The sequence below is a fragment of the Lipophrys pholis genome (assembly GCF_963383615.2).
Source record: "Lipophrys pholis genome assembly, chromosome: 2".
NCBI classification, from domain to species: domain Eukaryota; kingdom Metazoa; phylum Chordata; class Actinopteri; order Blenniiformes; family Blenniidae; genus Lipophrys; species Lipophrys pholis.
The window spans coordinates 39,444,007-39,465,239 of NC_137636.1; the positions used below are offsets into that span (position 1 = coordinate 39,444,007).

Below are 21,233 nucleotides of genomic sequence, written 5' to 3' on the forward strand. Positions count from 1 at the left end.
CGACTGTAGGACTGGAACGTTCTCTCTCTCTAGAGAAACAGGGAAAGGAGACGACTGTAGGACTGGAACGTTCTCTCTCTCTAGAGAAACAGGGAAAGGAGACGACTGTAGGACTGGAACGTTCTCTCTTTCTAGAGAAACAGGGAAAGGAGGCGACTGCAGGACTGGAACGTTCTTTCTAGAGAAACAGGGAAAGGAGACGACTGTAGGACTGGAACGTTCTCTCTCTCTAGAGAAACAGGGAAAGGAGACGACTGTAGGACTGGAACGTTCTTTCTCTCTAGAGAAACAGGGAAAGGAGACGACTGTAGGACTGGAACGTTCTTTCTTTCTAGAGAAACAGGGAAAGGAGACGACTGTAGGACTGGAACGTTCTCTCTCTCTAGAGAAACACGGAAAGGAGACGACTGCAGGACTGGAACGTTCTCTCTCTCTAGAGAAACAGGGAAAGGAGACGACTGTAGGACTGGAACGTTCTTTCTTTCTAGAGAAACAGGGAAAGGAGGCGACTGCAGGACTGGAACGTTCTTTCTAGAGAAACAGGGAAAGGAGGCGACTGCAGGACTGGAACGTTCTGTCTCTCTAGAGAAACAGGGAAAGGAGACGACTGTAGGACTGGAACGTTCTCTCTCTCTAGAGAAACAGGGAAAGGAGACGACTGTAGGACTGGAACGTTCTCTCTTTCTAGAGAAACGGGGAAAGGAGGCGACTGCAGGACTGGAACGTTCTTTCTAGAGAAACAGGGAAAGGAGACGACTGTAGGACTGGAACATTCTCTCTCTCTAGAGAAACAGGGAAATGAGACGACTGGAACGTTCTCTCTCTCTAGAGAAACAGGGAAAGGAGACGACTGTAGGACTGGAACGTTCTCTCTCTCTAGAGAAACAGGGAAAGGAGACGACTGTAGGACTGGAACGTTCTCTCTCTCTAGAGAAACAGGGAAAGGAGACGACTGCAGGACTGGAACGTTCTTTCTAGAGAAACAGGGAAAGGAGACGACTGTAGGACTGGAACATTCTCTCTCTCTAGAGAAACAGGGAAAGGAGACGACTGTAGGACTGGAACGTTCTCTCTCTCTAGAGAAACAGGGAAAGGAGACGACTTCTCTCGGCAGCTCAGTGTTCCCTGCTCCTTGTCTGCAGGAGGTTCTCAACATGCTGAAGGAGAGCAAGGCCGACATCTTCGTGGACCCGGTGCTGCACACGGCCTGCGCTCTGGACCTCAAGCACCACTGTGCCGCCATCACGCCAGGCCGGGGGCGACGTGAGTCTCACTGGAGCAGTACTCCACCCCGACAGCAGGGGGCAGACTCATTTCACTTCAGGGGCAACGTGCTACATGCTATGGTGGCCTGGAAGTGAAATACTAGCAGAAGCACAAAACAGGACAAAATCCACAACGGAAAGGTGAGATAGCTGCTGACGGCAGGGCTCGTCACTGATTGGACAGAAGGACCGTGTTTTTTTAACTTTTCAACACAAATGACCTTTTCCAATGAAGTTGGCCGAGAAGGTTTTGTTTTGTCTGCGTGTATTTATTTATGGTTTGTATGTATGTATGCATGTATTTTAGCAACTTTTCACAAAAGCTACTCGGCTGAATGACATGAAATCATCAAGCATCCATTAGATGTTGGGACGTTAACGTTTAACCCTTTCAGAATAAATCCCAGAAAACAGTGAAAACTGTCCCATACAAAGAGGATGAGAGGCTCCTCATGGAGATCAAAGGAGAGCAGCGTCTGTTGCCATGGAGACGCTCCCTGCTCAGTGTTTCACAGTGACGGAGCTACCTGACAGGCTAGTTAGCATTGATATGAGCTAACGGCTATCATGCCAGCATTGCTAACTTGGTTCAGCTAACAAATTTCTGCACTCTACCGAGTGTAGCTCTAGATTAATGGGCACTCTACCGAGTGTAGCTCTAGATTAATGGGCACTCTACCGAGTGTAGCTCTAGTTGTTCTATTGTGGCTGGTTTACAGCTTATCAACTATTACCTGATATTCTCGTTCCGCATCAAAGTAATGAAGGTTAAACTCGAGTTGAATCAGTGATGAGCGTGTCTTTGGCAGCGTGTCCAATCAGTGATGAGCGTGTCTTTGGCAGCGTGTCCAATCAGTGATGAGCGTGTCTTTGGCAGCGTGTCCAATCAGTGATGAGCGTGTCTTTGGCAGCGCGTCCAATCAGTGATGAGCGTGTCTTTGGCAGCGTGTCCAATCAGTGATGAGCGTGTCTTTGGCAGCGTGTCCAATCAGTGATGAGCGTGTCTTTGGCAGCGTGTCCAATCAGTGATGAGCGTGTCTTTGGCAGCGCGTCCAATCAGTGATGAGCGTGTCTTTGGCAGCGCGTCCAATCAGTGATGAGCGTGTCTTTGGCAGCGCGTCCAATCAGTGATGAGCGTGTCTTTGGCAGCGCGTCCAATCAGTGTATAATTGATGGAAAACCCTGACTGGAGCTTCAGACTGTGGTTGAGTCTGCCTCCTCAGCTGCTGTAGCATCAGCTGATTGCCCCTCCTTTCTGTGTTGGGGCTTTATTTGCCCCGTGGTGATGCTGTTCCAGTGTTTCCTGAAGCTCTTGGTGTGTCACCCTGCAGAGATGTCCTGCCTCATGGAGGCGCTGCAGGACAAGAGAGTTCGTCTGCAGCCCGAATGCAAGAAAAGACTTCAGGATCGTATCGACATGTGGAGCTACGCTGCCAAGGTACAAACACCTGGACAAGTTGGACGGACGGACGGACGGACGGACGGACGGACGGACGGACGGACGGACAGACAGACAGACAGACAGACAGACAGACAGACAGACAGACATTAGATCCATGTCTAATTGGAGGTGGACCGGCTGAAATGCAGCTGTTCTCTGTCTGTCCTGCAGGTGGCGCCAGCGGAGGGTTTCTCGGACCTGGCGGTGCAGGTGATGACGTCACCCTCCAAGAACTACATCCTGTTGATGACGGCGCTGAGCGTGAGCGTCCTCTTCCTGGTGGGGCTGCTGTGCGGACGCATCACCAAGCGAGTGACCAGAGAACTGAAGGATCGGTAGAGGATAGGAACCCCCACCTTCCTCCTCCTCCTCCTCCTCCCGCTGCTCCATTTTTAACCAGCCGACCTGCACAGTGCCAACACCAGATCCCCCCCACAACCCCCCCAGCTCAAACCCTCTGATCTCCATGTGGGAAACCAGACTGGATCCCCCCGGCAGGGGTTAGGTGGTGGTGGTTGGATGGGGGTGGGGGTGGGGGGTGGGGGGGGGGGGGGGGTGTTGTTAGGGGGGGGGGGGGGGGGGGGGGGTGGGGGTGTTAGATGGTTGGGGTGGGGTGTTAGACGGTGGGGGTGGGCAGAGGCAGAACTGTGAGGTGTTCCTGTTGTAGAACCCCCCCCCCTCTGGAGCTCACCACGACCGACTGCAGTTGATCCACGAACCAGAATGTTTCTTCTGTTCTGATGCAGTTCAATGATGTTTTGTTTTTTATTATTTATTGTTGATTAACTGCTGATTGAGCTCAGAACAGGTTTTCAGATTCCTGTTGAACGTTTCCAGTGACTGGAGGGTCCGAGTTGATCTGAACCAACATCCTGCCACAGCTGATCCAGTCTCTTCTCTGGACCTGACCTGACCCGATTCATCACATGTCCTCTGACTCACTTTACTTTCACTGTGGTGGCCTCCCTGGTAGAACCTGACCGAGTCACCCCTCCCTGGTAGAACCTGACCCAGTCATTCCTCCCTGGTAGAACCTGACCCAGTCACCCCTCCCTGGTAGAACCTGACCGAGTCACCCCTCCCTGGTAGAACCTGACCCAGTCATTCCTCCCTGGTAGAACCTGACCCAGTCACCCCTCCCTGGTAGAACCTGACCGAGTCACCCCTCCCTGGTAGAACCTGACCCAGTCATTCCTCCCTGGTAGAACCTGACCCAGTCACCCCTCCCTGGTAGAACCTGACCCAGTCACCCCTCCCTGGTAGAACCTGACCCAGTCAACCCCCCCTGGCTGGAATTCAACCCCCCCTGGCCCTTTGAGTCCACTTCACCTCTGTGTTGATCTAAAGTGTCCTTCAGGAGAAAGGTGTCCACAATAATCGTCTCTTCAGAATTACAAACGGTCCGTCGTTGTGCAGCGACACTGGAAGAGTCCAGAGGAGGAAGAAAAGCTGGAGGAGCTCCAAACATTCAGTATTTTAAAGTTAAACCGACTAAAATACGACAGCATGAGAAAAAACTCCAGAGACACAAATCAGCTCTGAAACGAGGCAAAAGTTTGTTGTTGTCAAAGACCTGAGCTCGAAATGACGTTTTGTTTTGGAGGATGAAGATTTAAGTTGCACTGCAGTGGAGGGGCGGCGTGGCGTGGCGCTGCGCTGTGCGGCGTGGCGCGGCGCTGTGCGGCGTGGCGTGGCGCGGCGCTGTGTGGCGTGGCGCGGCGCTGTGCGGCGTGGCGTGGCGCTGCGCTGTGTGGCGTGGCGCGGCGCTGTGCGGCGTGGCGCGGCGCGGTGACCGGCGTCCTTTGTTCTCCTTTTTTTAACCACCAGATTCTCTGCTTCAGCCCAGTCGTTCTCTGAAGCTTCGGCTTTAAAAGGAGTTTTCTCTGCAGTTGTAGAGACGAGTGAGGCGTTGAGTCTTCAGGATTCCACCTGGACGACCCAGACCGGACGGATTATCAACAGGCTTGATTTTGCTGTACAGATCAAAATTTGTCAATTTAATAAAAATGTCTGCAGATTTTCATACCTACGCTTCAATGGAGACTTCCTACTTCCTGGAGACGCATCAAAACTCGAGCAGAGGAATTCTCTTCATTCTTAAACTTGTCTGAAGCTATTTAATGAACTAAAACTAACTAAACTGACTTAAACCTTTTCTGCAGATTCAATAAGATGTTTACTGCTCGTGTAAATCATTTATTTCCCCACGAAGATTATTTATAGAATTTAAATTGTTTGAGAAAAGATCCACTGAACTGATTATTCAGCATAACTATATTAACTTTAGTCACAAATGAGACGGAACGGAGCTGTGGACACTGTGTGTGTGTGTGTGTGTGTGTGTGTGTGTGTGTGTGTGTGTGTGTGTGTGTGTGTGTGTGTGTGTGTGTGTGTGTGTGTGTGTGTGTGTGTGTGTGTGTGTGTGTGTGTGTGTGTGTGTGTGTGTGTGTGTGTGTGTGTGTGTGTGTGTGTGTGTGTGTGACCACAGTAAGGACAAGACAAACAGAGGAATGGTCCCACTGCCCTTTATTGTTGCTTCCCACTTTAAGTTCTGTACATAAACCTGCAAAGAAAGCAAGTCCAGCAGCAGCAGCAGCAGCAGCAGCAGCAGCAGCAGCAGCAGCAGCAGCAGCAGCAGCAGCAGCATTAATGCTGTCCCCTGGCCGGTCAGCATTAGCAGGAGCAATGCTCAGCCTCCTCACAAACAAACTGCAAACTTAAAACCTGCAAAATCCCCTAAAAAAAACTAAACAAAAACCCACCGACAGAAGATTTGTTTGATGAGGCGGGACACCAAGCGGGACAGAGACATGAAGACCCATGACGGAGGACAAACCCTAAAATGAACAACAACAAAAGTTGGAAAGGAAAAAGAGCAACAACTGCCCGTCTCCATATGGAGAATCAGCCGAGAAGACGAGCCGCCTGGCTTCTACTGTCCGACAGCAGGGGGCGCACTGGAACTGCTCCTGTTATTTGTCACAAACAGCCAGGAGGGGCAGAACATTCCCTCCATCCGCCAGCAGGGCGGCGCTGCGACCCCTGGTCGGGTCAACTAAGGCACTGACAGTCAGTGGGATCTGGGATCCTCGCACAAAACAAAACAGAAAAAAGGGAAATTTCTTTCAAAGAAAATCTCAACTTCTCCATTAAAGGACTAATGTGACTCTGATTAACTTCTTACTTCTAAATGAAAAGAATTAAAAATGTGATTTAGGTTTTCATTTATTGCTCCTCGATATTTAAAGATAGAAGCCAGAAGCTGCAGGGCTTTAATTCACTTCAACATAAAGCCTGAACACAACAAAACTCCCATGGTTCAGTCAGGTTTGATCAGAGAAGTCAGTGAACCAGGTGAGTCATTAAGACCCTCAGTGAACCAGGTGAGTCATTAAGACCCTCAATGAACCAGGTGAGTCATTAAGACCCTCAGTGAACCAGGTGAGTCATTAAGACCCTCAGTGAACCAGGTGAGTCATTAAGACCCTCAATGAACCAGGTGAGTCATTAAGACCCTCAGTGAACCAGGTGAGTCATTAAGAGCCTCAGTGAACCAGGTGATTCATTAAGACCCTCAATGAACCAGGTGAGTCATTAAGACCCTCAGTGAACCAGGTGATTCATTAAGACCCTCAGTGAACCAGGTGAGTCATTAAGACCCTCAATGAACCAGGTGAGTCATTAAGACCCTCAGTGAACCAGGTGAGTCATTAAGACCCTCAGTGAACCAGGTGAGTCATTAAGACCCTCAATGAACCAGGTGATTCATTAAGACCCTCAGTGAACCAGGTGATTCATTAAGACCCTCAGTGAACCAGGTGAGTCATTAAGACCCTCAGTGAACCAGGTGAGTCATTAAGACCCTCAGTGAACCAGGTGATTCATTAAGACCCTCAGTGAACCAGGTGAGTCATTAAGACCCTCAGTGAACCAGGTGATTCATTAAGACCCTCGGTGAACCAGGTGAGTCATTAAGACCCTCAGTGAACCAGGTGAGTCATTAAGACCCTCAATGAACCAGGTGAGTCATTAAGACCCTCAGTGAACCAGGTGAGTCATTAAGACCCTCAATGAACCAGGTGATTCATTAAGACCCTCAGTGAACCAGGTGATTCATTAAGACCCTCAGTGAACCAGGTGATTCATTAAGACCCTCAGTGAACCAGGTGATTCATTAAGACCCTCAGTGAACCAGGTGAGTCATTAAGACCCTCGGTGAACCAGGTGAGTCATTAAGACCCTCGGTGAACCAGGTGAGTCATTAAGACCCTCAGTGAACCAGGTGAGTCATTAAGACCCTCAATGAACCAGGTGAGTCATTAAGACCCTCAGTGAACCAGGTGAGTCATTAAGACCCTCAATGAACCAGGTGATTCATTAAGACCCTCAGTGAACCAGGTGATTCATTAAGACCCTCGGTGAACCAGGTGAGTCATTAAGACCCTCAGTGAACCAGGTGAGTCATTAAGACCCTCAATGAACCAGGTGAGTCATTAAGACCCTCAGTGAACCAGGTGAGTCATTAAGACCCTCAGTGAACCAGGTGATTCATTAAGACCCTCAGTGAACCAGGTGAGTCATTAAGACCCTCAGTGAACCAGGTGAGTCATTAAGACCCTCAATGAACCAGGTGATTCATTAAGACCCTCAATGAACCAGGTGAGTCATTAAGACCCTCAGTGAACCAGGTGAGTCATTAAGACCCTCAATGAACCAGGTGAGTCATTAAGACCCTCAATGAACCAGGTGAGTCATTAAGACCCTCAGTGAACCAGGTGATTCATTAAGACCCTCAGTGAACCAGGTGAGTCATTAAGACCCTCAATGAACCAGGTGAGTCATTAAGACCCTCAATGAACCAGGTGATTCATTAAGACCCTCAATGAACCAGGTGATTCATTAAGACCCTCAGTGAACCAGGTGAGTCATTAAGACCCTCAGTGAACCAGGTGAGTCATTAAGACCCTCAGTGAACCAGGTTTGGGATGTACTGATTGAAGGAAACGCAGGAAAACAAGTGATTCAACTGGAATCCACAGTTCGACCATAATCTTCTACCTGGATTATGTTGGCGCTTTGTGGGATTTAAGCTTCTTCCAGAGACACGACTGTTGGCCTCAGGCTTTCAAAATAAAAGAAAGGGGGGTGGGGCTATAGATGAACTGATTCTCAAACACGGAGCTCAAAAATTAGGTAAAAGTGACGAGCTTCAAAAAAATGTGAAAATAAAAGCTTGTATGTGACATGTGAGCACTGGCAGCTTCTGATTGGTCCTGGCATCTCGAGTGTGGGCGGAGGGGGCGGGGCATCAGCACTCAACGACCTGGACGTAGTTGGCAGGGTAGAGGCCGATCCTGCCGCCGCTCAGCTGCCCTTTACACCAGCCCTGCTCGTCCTCCTCCCCCAGCTTCAGCATCTCCTCACCTGCAGGGGGCAGCACAGAGGGACACGTCAGGACCGAGAAACAAACAACCTGGAACGTTTACAGTCCAAAACAAAGAAATCAACATAACATCACTGTGAACAACCTCAGGGAGCCAAAGAGCTGCTCTCACACTGACAACAGACAAAGGAAAAGACATAGAAAATAAACAGTCCAAAGAAAACTGGAATGAGCAACTGTCCCTAATCCAAACTGTCCCCAAGGCAAACTGTCCCCAAGGCAAACAGTCCCCAATCCAAACTGTCCCTAATCCAAACTGTCCCCAATCCAAACTGTCCCTAATCCAAACTGTCCCCAAGGCAAACTGTCCCCAAACCAAACTGTCCCCAATCCAAACTGTCCCCAAGGCAAACTGTCCCCCAAACCAAACTGTCCCCAATCCAAACTGTCCCCAAGGCAAACGGTCCCGAAGGCAAACGGTCCCTAATCCAAACTGTCCCTAATCCAAACTGTCCCCAAGGCAAACTGTCCCCAAGGCAAACGGTCCCTAATCCAAACTGTCCCCAATCCAAACTGTCCCTAATCCAAACTGTCCCCAAGGCAAACTGTCCCCAAGGCAAACTGTCCCCAATCCAAACTGTCCCTAATCCAAACTGTCCCCAAGGCAAACTGTCCCCAATCCAAACTGTCCCCCAAACCAAACTGTCCCCAATCCAAACGGTCCCCAAGCCAAACGGTCCCCAACCCAAACGGTCCTGAGGCAAACTGTCCCCAAGCCAAACTGTCCCAAATCCAAACTGTCCCCAATCCAAACGGTCCCCAAGCCAAACTGTCCCTAATCCAAACTATGCCCAAGCCAAACTGTCCCCAATCCAAACGGTCCCCAAGCCAAACGGTCCCGAGGCAAACTGTCCCCAATCCAAACGGTCCCCAAGCCAAACAGTCCCAAATCCAAACTGTCCCCAATCCAAACGGTCCCCAAGCCTAACTGTCCCCAAGCCAAACTGTCCCCAAGCCAAACGGTCCCCAATCCAAACTGTCCCTAATCCAAACTGTCCCCAAGCCAAACGGTCCCAAGCCAAACTGTCCCAACTCCAAACTGTCCCCAAAGCCAAACTGTCCCCAATCCAAACGGTCCCAAATCCAAACTGTCCAATCAACATCCAAACGGTCCCAAATCCAAACTGTCCAATCAACATCCAAACTGTCCCAAATCCAAACTGTCCCAAATCCAAACTGTCCCAAATCCAAACGGTCCCAAATCCAAACTGTCCAATCAACATCCAAACGGTCCCAAATCCAAACTGTCCAATCAACATCCAAACTGTCCAATCAACATCCAAACTGTCCAATCAACATCCAAACTGTCCCCAATCCAAACTGTCCCCAATCCAAACTGTCCCATCAACATCCAAACTGTTCACACGACAACGGCGCCCGGATCCACTGGAAAAATGACTCTTTGAAAACGCTCCAACTTCGTCTCTGTGGAAACGGAGAAAAACGCAACTTTTCTGAAATTCTGCTTCTGGTCACCATGTTGGTAGTTCTAGTAGTTCTGCACATGCTCAGTAGAGCAAAACAGAACAAAGTTTCCTCCTTGGCGTCACGACACAAAGTACATATTCTCCTGGACTTGGTACTTTTATTTTGACTGTCTGTGACTGTCACTGTAATAACAATCCAACTTGGTACTTTTATTTTGACAGTCACCATAATAACACTCTAACTTGGTACTTTTATTTTGACAGTCACCGTAATAACAATCCAACTTGGTACTTTTATTTTGACAGTCACCATAATAACAATCTAACTTGGTACTTTTATTTTGACAGTCACCGTAATAACAATCCAACTTGGTACTTTTATTTTGAGAGTCAATAACTTGGTCTGTCCACTAGAATGTCCTCAGACAGTGATGTAATGGATGTACGTAATGTTAGCAGCCTTTAATAAACGTTTCTTCTCCTTTAAGAGTTGCAGCTTGTTGTTCTTCATCTCGGCTACCGTCCAGATGATGAAGCATGTTTATGAAACTAACCAACCAAACTTCAGCTCAACTTGAGTGAATCAGCTGATTTAACACAGCAGCGCTGCAATAACAGTAGTTTTATTAATGAAAGTAATTTTAACTTAAAAAACAGCAACTTCATAGGTGAAACTCTTAATCTTCATATTAACCCAGGGAAAGCAGTAGTATTCAATAAAACGGGTGTTTTTTTTATTTTTATTTTTGTAGTGCATAAATACTCTCCTATCAATGTTCAGAGTAATTTGCAGAAGTGGTCTCAGAGTGAAATGAGCCTCAATAGCTGAGTGGCGAGGGCAAGGAGGGATGTAGGAACTGGGCCAGGCCCCCTTTCTGGGTTCGTCAGGGATCTGGTCCTGGTTCGGTCCCGTCCCTCTGTGGTCCCATTAACCTCGTTTCCTCTGCGACTGTGTGCAGCGTCACGGTGTCACAATAAAACACCAGAGGGCTCTGCTGCTATTCTGTATCATGGAAACGCAGTAACCAGCAGTAACCAGCAGTAACTATCAATAAACCAGCAGTAAACAGTAGTGAACCAGCAGTAAACCCGCAGTAACCATCAGTAAACCAGTAGTAACATCAGTAAACCAGCAGTAACCGTGAGTAAACCAGCAGTAAACCAGCAGTAACCAGCAGAGAACGAGCAGTAAAACAGCAGTAACCGTGAGTAAACCAGCAGTAAACAGTAGTGAACCAGCAGTAACCATCAGTAAAATAGCAGTAACCATCAATAAACCAGCAGTAAAATAGCAGTAACCATCAGTAAACCCGCAGTAACCAGCAGTAACCAACAGTAACCATCAGTAACCAACAGTAACCATCAGTAAAACAGCAGTAACCAGCAGTAACCAACAGTAACCATCAGTAACCAACAGTAACCATCAGTAACCAACAGTAACCATCAGTAAAACAGCAGTAACCAGCAGGTTCTGATTCCTTCAGCTAAGCTGACTGGAGAAGCTCTGAAATCTGGACGCTTTTATTCTGAAGGTGAGACGCTGACAGCAGCAGACAGCGGCCATTTTTCCTGACGCCGTCAGGAGGACCGAGTTATTTCAGGATTCTAGAGGCTCTCCGCCTTCGGTAAACAGGAGTTTAGTTCTATAATAACAGCGTGGCACGACCACAACATGAAAACTGCAGAGCATGAAGGAAACGTAGTGACGAGAACCTAGAACCTAGAACCATCCTCCAAGATGCAAACACACACATTTAGTTCTGTTCTGTTGGAGAACCTGACTTCCCTTCCTGTGAGAGTGAAACCACTTCCCTCTGATAACTGAAGTATTTTAATACTTTGAAGTATTTTAATAGCTTCAGGTCAACAGGAGAGTCGGTTTGATTTGCATTGAGAAGCTTCTGTGAGGCGGATCAATATTTACTGAAGCTCAGTTTTTACTCCAGAGAGGGAAGTAAAGCCTCGGCTCACAAACGGCAGCTGGAGAACAGGTAACACCGGTAAACAGGTGTAATAACGTCGCTTCGGTTTTGGTCACAGGGACAAAGCAGCTTCATATCGCAAATTCCCCTGGCCCCCGGCCCCCGACCCCCTAGCCCCCGGCCCCAAACCCCTAGCCCCAAACCCCTGGCCCCAAACCCCTAGCCCCAAACCCCTGGCCCCAAACCCCTGGTCCCAAACCCCTGGTCCCAAACCCCTAGCCCCAAACCCCTGGCCCCAAACCCCTAGCCCCAAACCCCTAGCCCCAAACCCCAAACCCCTAGCCCCAAACCCCAAACCCCTAGCCCCAAACCCCCGGCCCCAAACCCCTAGCCCCAAACCCCTGGCCCCAAACCCCCGGCCCCAAACCCCTAGCCCCAAACCCCTAACCCCAAACCCCAAACCCCTGGCCCCAAACCCCTGGCCCCAAACCCCTAGCCCCAAACCCCTGGCCCCAAACCCCTGGCCCCAAACCCCTGGCCCCAAACCCCTGGTCCCAAACCCCTAGCCCCAAACCCCTAGCCCCAAACCCCAAACCCCTAGCCCCAAACCCCCGGCCCCAAACCCCCGGCCCCAAACCCCTAGCCCCAAACCCCTAACCCCAAACCCCAAACCCCTGGCCCCAAACCCCTGGCCCCAAACCCCTGGTCCCAAACCCCTAGCCCCAAACCCCCGGCCCCAAACCCCCGGCCCCAAACCCCTAGCCCCAAACCCCTAACCCCAAACCCCAAACCCCTGGCCCCAAACCCCTGGCCCCAAACCCCTGGTCCCAAACCCCTAGCCCCAAACCAGGCTCCAATCAGAGTGAGGGATTTCTGATTGATTGATCTTTGAAGGAAGTGCCGTTCCTTGTTGACTATCTGAGTTCAGACTTCAGTGCAGGACGCCTCCAGACCAGACCAGACCAGACCAGACCAGACCCACAGCTTCAGTAAAAACTAACGGCACCACGTCTCTGCTTGAGGAAGGGTTCTTGAGGTCCTGAGCTTCTGAACCACATCTTTGTTTTTACTTTGGAACATCAACGTTCATCTATAGGACTCCGACTAGAAGCTGGTGTGTGTGTGTGTGTGTGTGTGTGTGTGTGTGTGTGTGTGTGTGTGTGTGTGTGTGTGTGTGTGTGTGTGTGTGTGTGTGTGTGTGTGTGTGTGTGTGTGTGTGTGTGTGTGTGTGTGTTCATGTTATTGAAGAGGCACCACAGACTCTTCATCCTGATAGAAAACTGGACCAAACCAGTTTTATTTCAATCAAAACTCCGACGTCATTAAAACAGCTGTGAAGGTCAAAGTACTCAGGTTCTAAGTTGTAACTTAATCAATAAATACTCCATGATTCAGGAGTTAATAGTTCTGAAGCTCCTTTTCAATCATGTTTGATAGATTCCTCTCTGCATTCTCCGCCTGGTGCTTTTTGGGCGGGGGCGTGGCTCTCTGGGGTGGTTCTCTGGGGTCTCCCCGGGCCTGGGGGGCTTCCGTCTGCCGGGGTGGCGGTGTCCGGGCCCGATGGCCTCGGACCCCGGGGTGTCGCCACGGGTCCCCCCACAGCAGTTCCGGTCCCACCCAGTGGACACACACACACACACACACACACACACACACACACACACACACACACACACACACACACACACACACACACACACACACACACACACACACACACACACACACACACACACACACACACACACACACACACACACACACACACACACACACACACTTCCACTCCTCACTAAAGGTGCTTCTGAAGTTGCTTGTTCTCCGTCATCATTTGCTCAAACTCTCAAAATCATGTTCCTCTTTTGTTGTTGCTTCTTTGTTAATTCATGTTCCTGCTTCACATTACTGTCTAGATAGAGCTGCTCAGGCTGGTTAATCTAAGAAATCATCTAACTGTCTAGATAGAGCAGCTCAGGCTGGTTAATCTAAGAAATCATCTAACTGTCTAGATAGAGCAGCTCAGGCTGGTTAATCTAAGAAATCATGTTACTGTCTAGATAGAGCTGCTCAGGCTGGTTTAATCCAAAAACAGTTGGAAAATATTTGGATCAGTGTGATAACTGCAAATAATATATGTAGCACAACAAGGATATTGTATGTTATCCCCCTACCCCCCTACCCCCTCCCCCCTCCCCCCTCACCCCTCCCCCCTCAACCTTTTTCTCTCTTTTCTCTTCTCTCTCTCTTTGAGCGTTCCCCCCCGGTCGTGTACGGCAGCCATGCCATCTTCTGACGGAGAAGGCAACAGGAGGAGACTCCAGGTCTCTCCCTGTTGCAAGACCAAAAACTGTTCTGACTCCGAAGGTTCTAGATCACATCATATTGTTGGCCCAAGCTGCCGAACAGGACAAGGGGGAAAGAAAAAAAAAAGAAAAAAAAAAAAGTTTGATAGAAGTAGATAGGCGTTATGAATGATACCCCCCACAGTGTAATCTCATTCCACGACTGATTAGTATGATGGAATGGGCTTGATAGGAAGTAGTGGCGCTGCAGAGCTGCTGTCTCTCTGTCCCACTGAGAGGACAGAGAGACAGCAGCTCTTATAGGCTTAAATAGTTGGACAACATATTGAGCAGTGATGAGGTCTGCCTGTGTGTGAAGGAAGCATTAGTCCGGGTTAATACCTGCTTTAAAGCTCAGCTCATCGTCCTCCTGGCTCGTGTAATCATAGAGTGCTCGGACTCGCACCCCCTCTACCTGCTGCTCCTCCTCGTCCTCGTCCTCCCCTACACCATTGAGCACCTTCTTAGGACCGTCCTCGTCCGACCAGTCGGAGGAATAATCCTTCACCCTGAGGAGCCAGAGGAGGTTTGTGGTTACAGGACCTCAGAGCGACAACAGATCAGCAGCTGAGCTGCTCTGTGAAAATGAGGAGTGGAGGAGCAGTGGGACAAAGAGGGACACACACAATAGAACTATGAAACTAGAATGCCTGGTCCAGAAGTGGAGCAGCAGCAGGAAGGAAAGAACTTCATTCAGAAACCAGCGTCCGGACGCCAGAGCGTCCGGACGCCAGAGCGTCCCGGCATCCCGACGCCAGAGCGTCCAGACGCCAGAGCGTCCAGACGCCAGAGCGTCCCGCTGGTACAGACAACTGAACAAGGTGAGCCTAAGAAAAGTTGTTTAGTTAGTTTGACTGCAGCAGCTCAGCTCTGAACCTTTGAGGACTTTGCTGCACACAGTGTGAGACACGTCCATGTCCCTCTGACAGACACGTCCATGTCCCTCTGACAGACACGTCCATGTCCCTCTGACAGACACGTCCATGTCCCTCTGACAGACACAGCTTCACTTCATTACAGGTTCAGTGAAACGGTGATGAAAGTGATGCTGTAGCAGGATTTCCCACTTCTCTGCTGGAGCAAAGAAGAACTTAAAGTGGGTGGAGTCAGTCATCGCCGTATCCTGTGCTATGATTGGTTAAAGACAGTCTCTTGTGATTGGTTCCTGGCTGTGAAATCTCTCAAGCTGCTCGGACGTTTTCTGGACGACGTCTGGAAACCCTTCATCTTGTTAAACAAGAGAAAACAGGATTCTTCTCTCGGATACAAACAACCGAATCAAACACATCTGGACTGTTTTTACCCAAATGCACCAAACTACTTTGGAAATACATGCAGTGTCGGAGTAATTTCAATATTCCTGTTGCTGTATTTTCTCATTATGCATAAATCCTGCTGACTAAACAAAATGAAATGTGATTTGCCAATCTGGGCACCTGAATTGCTGGACTTCAATTTGAGGTCAATTATCCAACCTAAGTCCTTTGCGTACCAGTCTTCATCACTGGGACTGAGTGAAGTTGATCAAGTTCCACCTGGAAGCTTTTCCTCTCAGAAACAAGCAACAAGACTGGATCAAGTCCGAGGAAGTGTCTTTAAATGACTGGTGCTGTTAGAGCGGCCGAGGACGAATAAGACAGACACCAGGAGAAGAGATGGACAAATAAAACCGACACACAGGGAGAGTTCAGTCAGTGAAAGAAATAGTTACTGAAGTTAAAAGAGTAACTGATACCGAGCCGAGGAGCCAGAATACTCCCAACAGGCTGGAGGACGCCGGACTGCATGCTCCTTCAGTGCATTCAGGTCTTTTGGGTAAAGGACTTTGTCATGTTTGCTGCCATTAAACTAGATCTTACTAGGTTTAAACTAGACCTAAACTGCAGTGACTCTGATTAGAACAACTCTGAGCTGGTAACCTGAACAACCTCAGAACATCTCAGCTGGAGGTCTTGAATCTTTGTGCCCATGGTGTTTTCATTCATCTCAGCACATTATAGATTTACATCATTCCTGTGAACTACAAACCTGCATTAACCTTAACCATGAACCTTAACCATGAACCTTAACCATTAACCTTAACCATGAACCTTAACCATTAACCTTAACCCATTAACCTTAACCATGAACCTTAACCATTAACCTTAACCATGAACCTTAACCATTAACCTTAACCCATTAACCTTAACCATGAACCTTAACCATTAACCTTAACCATTAACCTTAACCATGAACCTTAACCATTAACCTTAACCCATTAACCTTAACCATGAACCTTAACCATGAACCTTAACCATTAACCTTAACCATTAACCTTAACCCATGAACCTTAACCATTAACCTTAACCCATGAACCTTAACCATGAACCTTAACCATTAACCTTAACCATTAACCTTAACCATTAACCTTAACCATGAACCTTAACCATTAACCTTAACCCATTAACCTTAACCATGAACCTTAACCATGAACCTTAACCATTAACCTTAACCATTAACCTTAACCATTAACCTTAACCCATTAACCTTAACCATGAACCTTAACCATTAACCTTAACCATTAACCTTAACCATTAACCTTAACCATGAACCTTAACCATGAACCTTAACCATGAACCTTAACCATTAACCTTAACCCATTAACCTTAACCCATTAACCTTAACCATGAACCTTAACCATGAACCTTAACCATGAACCTTAACCATGAACCTTAACCATTAACCTTAACCATGAACCTTAACCATGAACCTTAACCATTAACCTTAACCCATTAACCTTAACCATGAACCTTAACCATTAACCTTAACCATTAACCTTAACCATGAACCTTAACCATGAACCTTAACCCATTAACCTTAACCATGAACCTTAACCATTAACCTTAACCATGAACCTTAACCATGAACCTTAACCATGAACCTTAACCATGAACCTTAACCATGAACCTTAACCATGAACCTTAACCATGAACCTTAACCATGAACCTTAACCATGAACCTTACATGTTATTCCTTGTTCTGATGAAGCCTCCCACTCCCAGCCTGCAGTCCCACTAGTATAGAAAAACTCACGACTGATTCTGCTTTGGACTTATTTGGACTGTAATACGTGAGTCCACTCACAATGGGTTCATTTCTCTTTATTTCTGTTGCCATGGTGATGCACTTTGTTAGAGTTAGTGGCTTTAACACTTTACAGAAGCGTCAGGCAGCCTCGGCGTTAACCCAGCAGCGTTCTGACACAACCCCCTCTGGAGAAAGAGAAGCTGCTGAGGTTTGACTTTGGATCCAGGTGAAGTCTCTGAAGAGTGAACATCCACCCGTTTGTCTCTTTTCTCTTCTTTCAGGAGTTACTGACGTAAATGTTCCACAAAACTCAGAGTCAAACCTCAGAGAAGTCTTCATATACAGGCCCTTTCAAAAAACCAGAATATCATGGAAAAGTGGATTTATTTCCATAATGCCATTCAAAAAGTTTAACTTTCATAGAGTACAGATTCAGAACCCTCCTTTCAAACAATTTCTAGTATTTATTTGTTTATTTTGTCAGAATTTGGGCTTCCAGCTCATAAGACTCATGAAAACAGGAATTCAAACAGTTAGAACACTGTGAAGAGAACCACCATTTACTTCACTTTTTTCAGGAAAAAAAGGAAAGAAATTAGAATCACATGAACTCAATCAAAATATGGAACTTTCCAAACGATATGTCAGTCTTCAATACTTGTTGGAATCCCTTTGCCTTCATCACTGCCTGGATGCGCCGTGGCATTGAGGCAGTCAGCCTGTGGCATTGAGGCAGTCGGCCTGTGGCATTGAGGCAGTCGGCCTGTGGCATTGAGGCCGTCAGCCTGTGGCATTGAGGCCTATCAGCCTGTGGCATTGAGGCCGTCAGCCTGTGGCATTGAGGCCTATCAGCCTGTGGCATTGAGGCAGTCAGCCTGTGGCATTGAGGCAGTCAGCCTGTGGCATTGAGGCAGTCAGCCTGTGGCATTGAGGCAGTCAGCCTGTGGCATTGAGGCAGTCAGCCTGTGGCATTGAGGCAGTCAGCCTGTGGCATTGAGGCAGTCAGCCTGTGGCATTGCCCGGGAGGGATGGAAGCCCAGATTTCCTTGATGCTCGCTGTCAGCTCTTCTGTGTTGTTGGGTCTGGTGGCCTCATTTTCCTCTCCATAATACCCCAGAGGGTCTCAGGGGGCTTCAGGTCTGGCCAGTCAAGTACTGTGATGGCACGGGGGCATCAAAGCAGGTTTAGGTGCTTCTGGCGGCAGGGGCAGGGGCAGGGGCAGGGGCAGGGGCAGGGGTCAGGGGCAGGGCCAGGGGCAAGGGGCAGGGCCAGGGGCAAGGGGCAGGGCCAGGGGCAAGGGGCAGGGGTCAGGGGTCAGGGGTCAGGGGTCAGGGGTCAGGTCCTGCTGGAAGAGGAACTCTGCACCTCCATACAGATCCTCAGCAGAAGGAATCATGAAGTCCTGGAAAACATTCTGCTGGAATGTTGCGGTGACCTTGGATTTAAGAAAGCAGAGTTTATTGCATTGCACTCCAAACCATGACTGACTGTAGAGATTTCACTCTTGACCTCAAGCAGCCTGGGTTCTGTTCCTCACCCGTCTTGGACCTTGATTCCCCAATGAAAGGCACACTTTACTTTCAAGGGAAAAGAGGACCTTGGACCACTGGCCAGCAGTCCAGTCCTTCTTCTCCTTGGCCCAGTTGAGACTCTTCCTCTGTTGGCTCAGGCTCAGAAGGGGCTTGACCCGAGGAACCCCACAGTTGGAGCTCATCTCCCAGATGGTTCTGAATGTAGAGGTTTCTGAAGCTGTGCCTCCTGCTTCTTTCCACTCTTTCTGGAACTCTGCCAGATTCTTGAATCTTCTCTGTTTGATAATCCGCTGAAGTCCACGGTCATCTCTTTCCCTGGTGCCACATTTTGCCCTTCCACTAGACTTTCCATTGCCATGCTTGGACCCAGCGCTCTGTGAGCAGCCAGCCTCCTGAGCTGGAGGGTTTGTGGACCCAGCGCTCTGTGAGCAGCCAGCCTCCTGAGCTGGAGGGTTTGTGGACCCAGCGCTCTGTGAGCAGCCAGCCTCCTGAGCTGGAGGGTTTGTGGCTTCCCCTTCCTATGGAGGGGATCAGTGATGGTCTTCTGGACAGTTGTCACGTTTGCAGTCTTCCCCATGTTCAACCCAACTGAAGCAGTTTAATGACACCTGGGGGAACCTGTGCAGGTGCTTTGAGTTTAGTAGATGATTAGTGTGACACTCACTTTAAAACATTCTTTCACGCTCTGCACAATTTGGGCTGTTTCCTTCACAGTATTCTCATTTTTTGAATTCCTGTTTTCATGAGTCTTATGAGCTGGAAGCCCAAATTATGTCAAAATAAACAACTAAATACTTGAAATTGTTTGAACTGTGGGCCCTCAATCTGTACTCTATGAAAGTTTAAGTTTTCCAATGGCATTATGGAAATAAATCAACTTTTCCATGACATTCTAGTTTTTGGGAAAGGGCCTGTATATTAAGCCCCACAAAGAAGGAAACTGGAGCTTCAGTCAAAATGTTTCTGCCACAATAAGAAAACTTGAAATAGCACATTTTCATGGACCTGCTGGTTTATTTAGCAGGTTCGGTTGTTTTTGTCAGAAACTCTCCTGTTGCTTGTTGTGAAGAAGCTTTTTCAGGTTTTTATTCAAACATGCAGGCTGAAGGCTGAAACATGGAGTGTTGAGAAGCATCAGGCAACATGAGAGGAACATCCTGGACTTTTTCACATTCAGACAAACAGAAAAGGACCAAACCAAGTGAAATCTAAATCCAGGCCACAAGCAGAGGACGTGCTTTGTGAGCACTTTGCAACAGTCAGCACCGATAAAAATGGAATCATGTTGAAATTGTAATTATTCTGGGGAAAGTTTCATCTTCATGTCTTGTAACAAGATAATAAATTGTGTTTTTCTATTCCAACGTTTTCACACTGAGACAAAAGGGAAAGGTTTGGAGTTGCGGTTGTTTACGGATTCATTTCTCAGTTTACTGGTCCAGCTACTGAAGATCAAATCAGTTTGTTTGTTTCCTCTGAAATGCAGGAGAGTCCTGAAAACATCAGAGAGGAAGTTAGACTGAAGTTTGAAAAGGTTGAGTTCTCGTTATTTTACTGCTCCAGTCAAACTGTCATCATCAAACAAGGCAAATAAAGTTAGATGTAATAACTTTGCTGTAGTTTCAACAAGCCCTTATTAAACTTTGCGCTCCTCCGACGAGTCCCTGCCTGGTTTTCAGGTGTCTTTCTTATAAAGGTACGAAGGCTCTACCTGCTGGCGTCCACAGTGATGGGGCTTGGCGGGGCGTCGCCGCCGGCCGAGGAGACGATGTTGGTGAGAGTGACCACGTTGTCCTCGCAGTGACCTCCTCGGTCCTTCCTGCTGATGGAGCGACTCGCCTCTGGAGACCAGTCCTGCAACACAGACGCACCGACTCCATCACAACCTCCTTCTGGACCAACCTCAACCCGACTTCATTCTCTGGACCTTCCTTCACAAATGTGTCCAAAGTGTCTGATAATGAAAGATTAAGTGATTCATCGGAGAAGATGAGGGATTAGGATTCAGAGAAAAACCTACCTGATCAAACCTGACACAGAGAAACTGAAACCATCACATCACATTGGCCCGTTAAAAAGATTTCCAGACTTAAACTGAGCATTCTGGGTCCGATTTAATGTTCTGCATCGGTGCAGGTGATGTTTTTCCTCATACATGACAAAATGAATCATCTAATTGTTTAACTAACGCCTCAAAAAACTCTGGAAGATAAGAAGCTGTGTTGTTTAACTGCACTCATGAAGCAAAGAAAAACTAACAAGATGGGAAATTCCCACTTCGCTATAAGGAACGAGATGCCAATAAACAGCCAACAGGTCAGCCTGGAGACCATCCAAACATGGTCATCACACCGACTCAAGCACTCCTGTAGGGTCGACATCACGTCCACAAACATCTCACTGTATACTCTTCTGCTATGAGGCCAGTGAGCTGCTTCCTTTTGTTACGTTACGACACTTCATGATGAAATTCAAACTTCACAGTCCAGTTATCCGTCCAGTAATCAGTCCAGTTATCCGTCCAGTTATCCGTCCAGTTATCAGTCCAGTTATCAGTCCAGTTATCAGTCCAGCTATCCATCCAGTTATCAGTCCAGTTATCAGTCCAGCTATCCATCCAGTTATCAGTCCAGTTATCAATCCAGTTATCAGTCCAGCTATCAGTCCAGTTATCAGTCCAGTTATCAGTCCAGTTATCAGTCCAGTTATCAGTCCAGTAATCAGTCCAGTTATCAGTCCAGTAATCAGTCCAGTAATCAGTCCAGTTATCCGTCCAGTAATCAGTCCAGTTATCA

General features: G+C 48.0%; 2 protein-coding genes across 4 annotated transcripts in view; one reads left to right on the forward strand and one right to left on the reverse strand.

Moving 5' to 3' along the window:
• LOC308106576 (Golgi apparatus protein 1-like) overlaps positions 1–3,191 on the forward strand; it is a gene marked incomplete at its 5' end in the record, with an annotated part of 71,405 nt that extends 68,214 nt beyond the window's left edge. The window contains 3 exons of the mRNA XM_080458406.1: positions 1,143–1,263; positions 2,597–2,703; positions 2,878–3,191. Of these exons, the coding sequence (XP_080314532.1) occupies positions 1,143–1,263; positions 2,597–2,703; positions 2,878–3,045 (396 nt within the window). The 3' untranslated portion in view covers positions 3,046–3,191. The remainder of the gene's footprint in view (positions 1–1,142; positions 1,264–2,596; positions 2,704–2,877) is intronic.
• Positions 3,192–5,214: 2,023 nt separating this feature from the next.
• Positions 5,215–21,233, reverse strand: part of pacsin3 (protein kinase C and casein kinase substrate in neurons 3) — a 55,763-nt gene continuing 39,744 nt past the window's right edge. Inside the window, exons 8-11 of one of the 3 annotated variants that reach the window (XR_013936454.1) lie at positions 20,150–20,292; positions 14,183–14,349; positions 6,743–8,130; positions 5,216–6,627 (exon numbers count right to left, since the gene is read on the reverse strand). Coding sequence is in view for 2 of the 3 variants with exons in the window: in XM_080491181.1 (XP_080347307.1) it covers positions 8,015–8,130; positions 14,183–14,349; positions 20,150–20,292 (426 nt within the window). In the remaining variant the exon portion in view is untranslated. Of the gene's footprint in view, positions 8,131–14,182; positions 14,350–20,149; positions 20,293–21,233 lie in introns of all 3 variants that reach the window. The other 2 variants (XM_080491181.1, XM_080491182.1) reach the window with 2 other exon arrangements.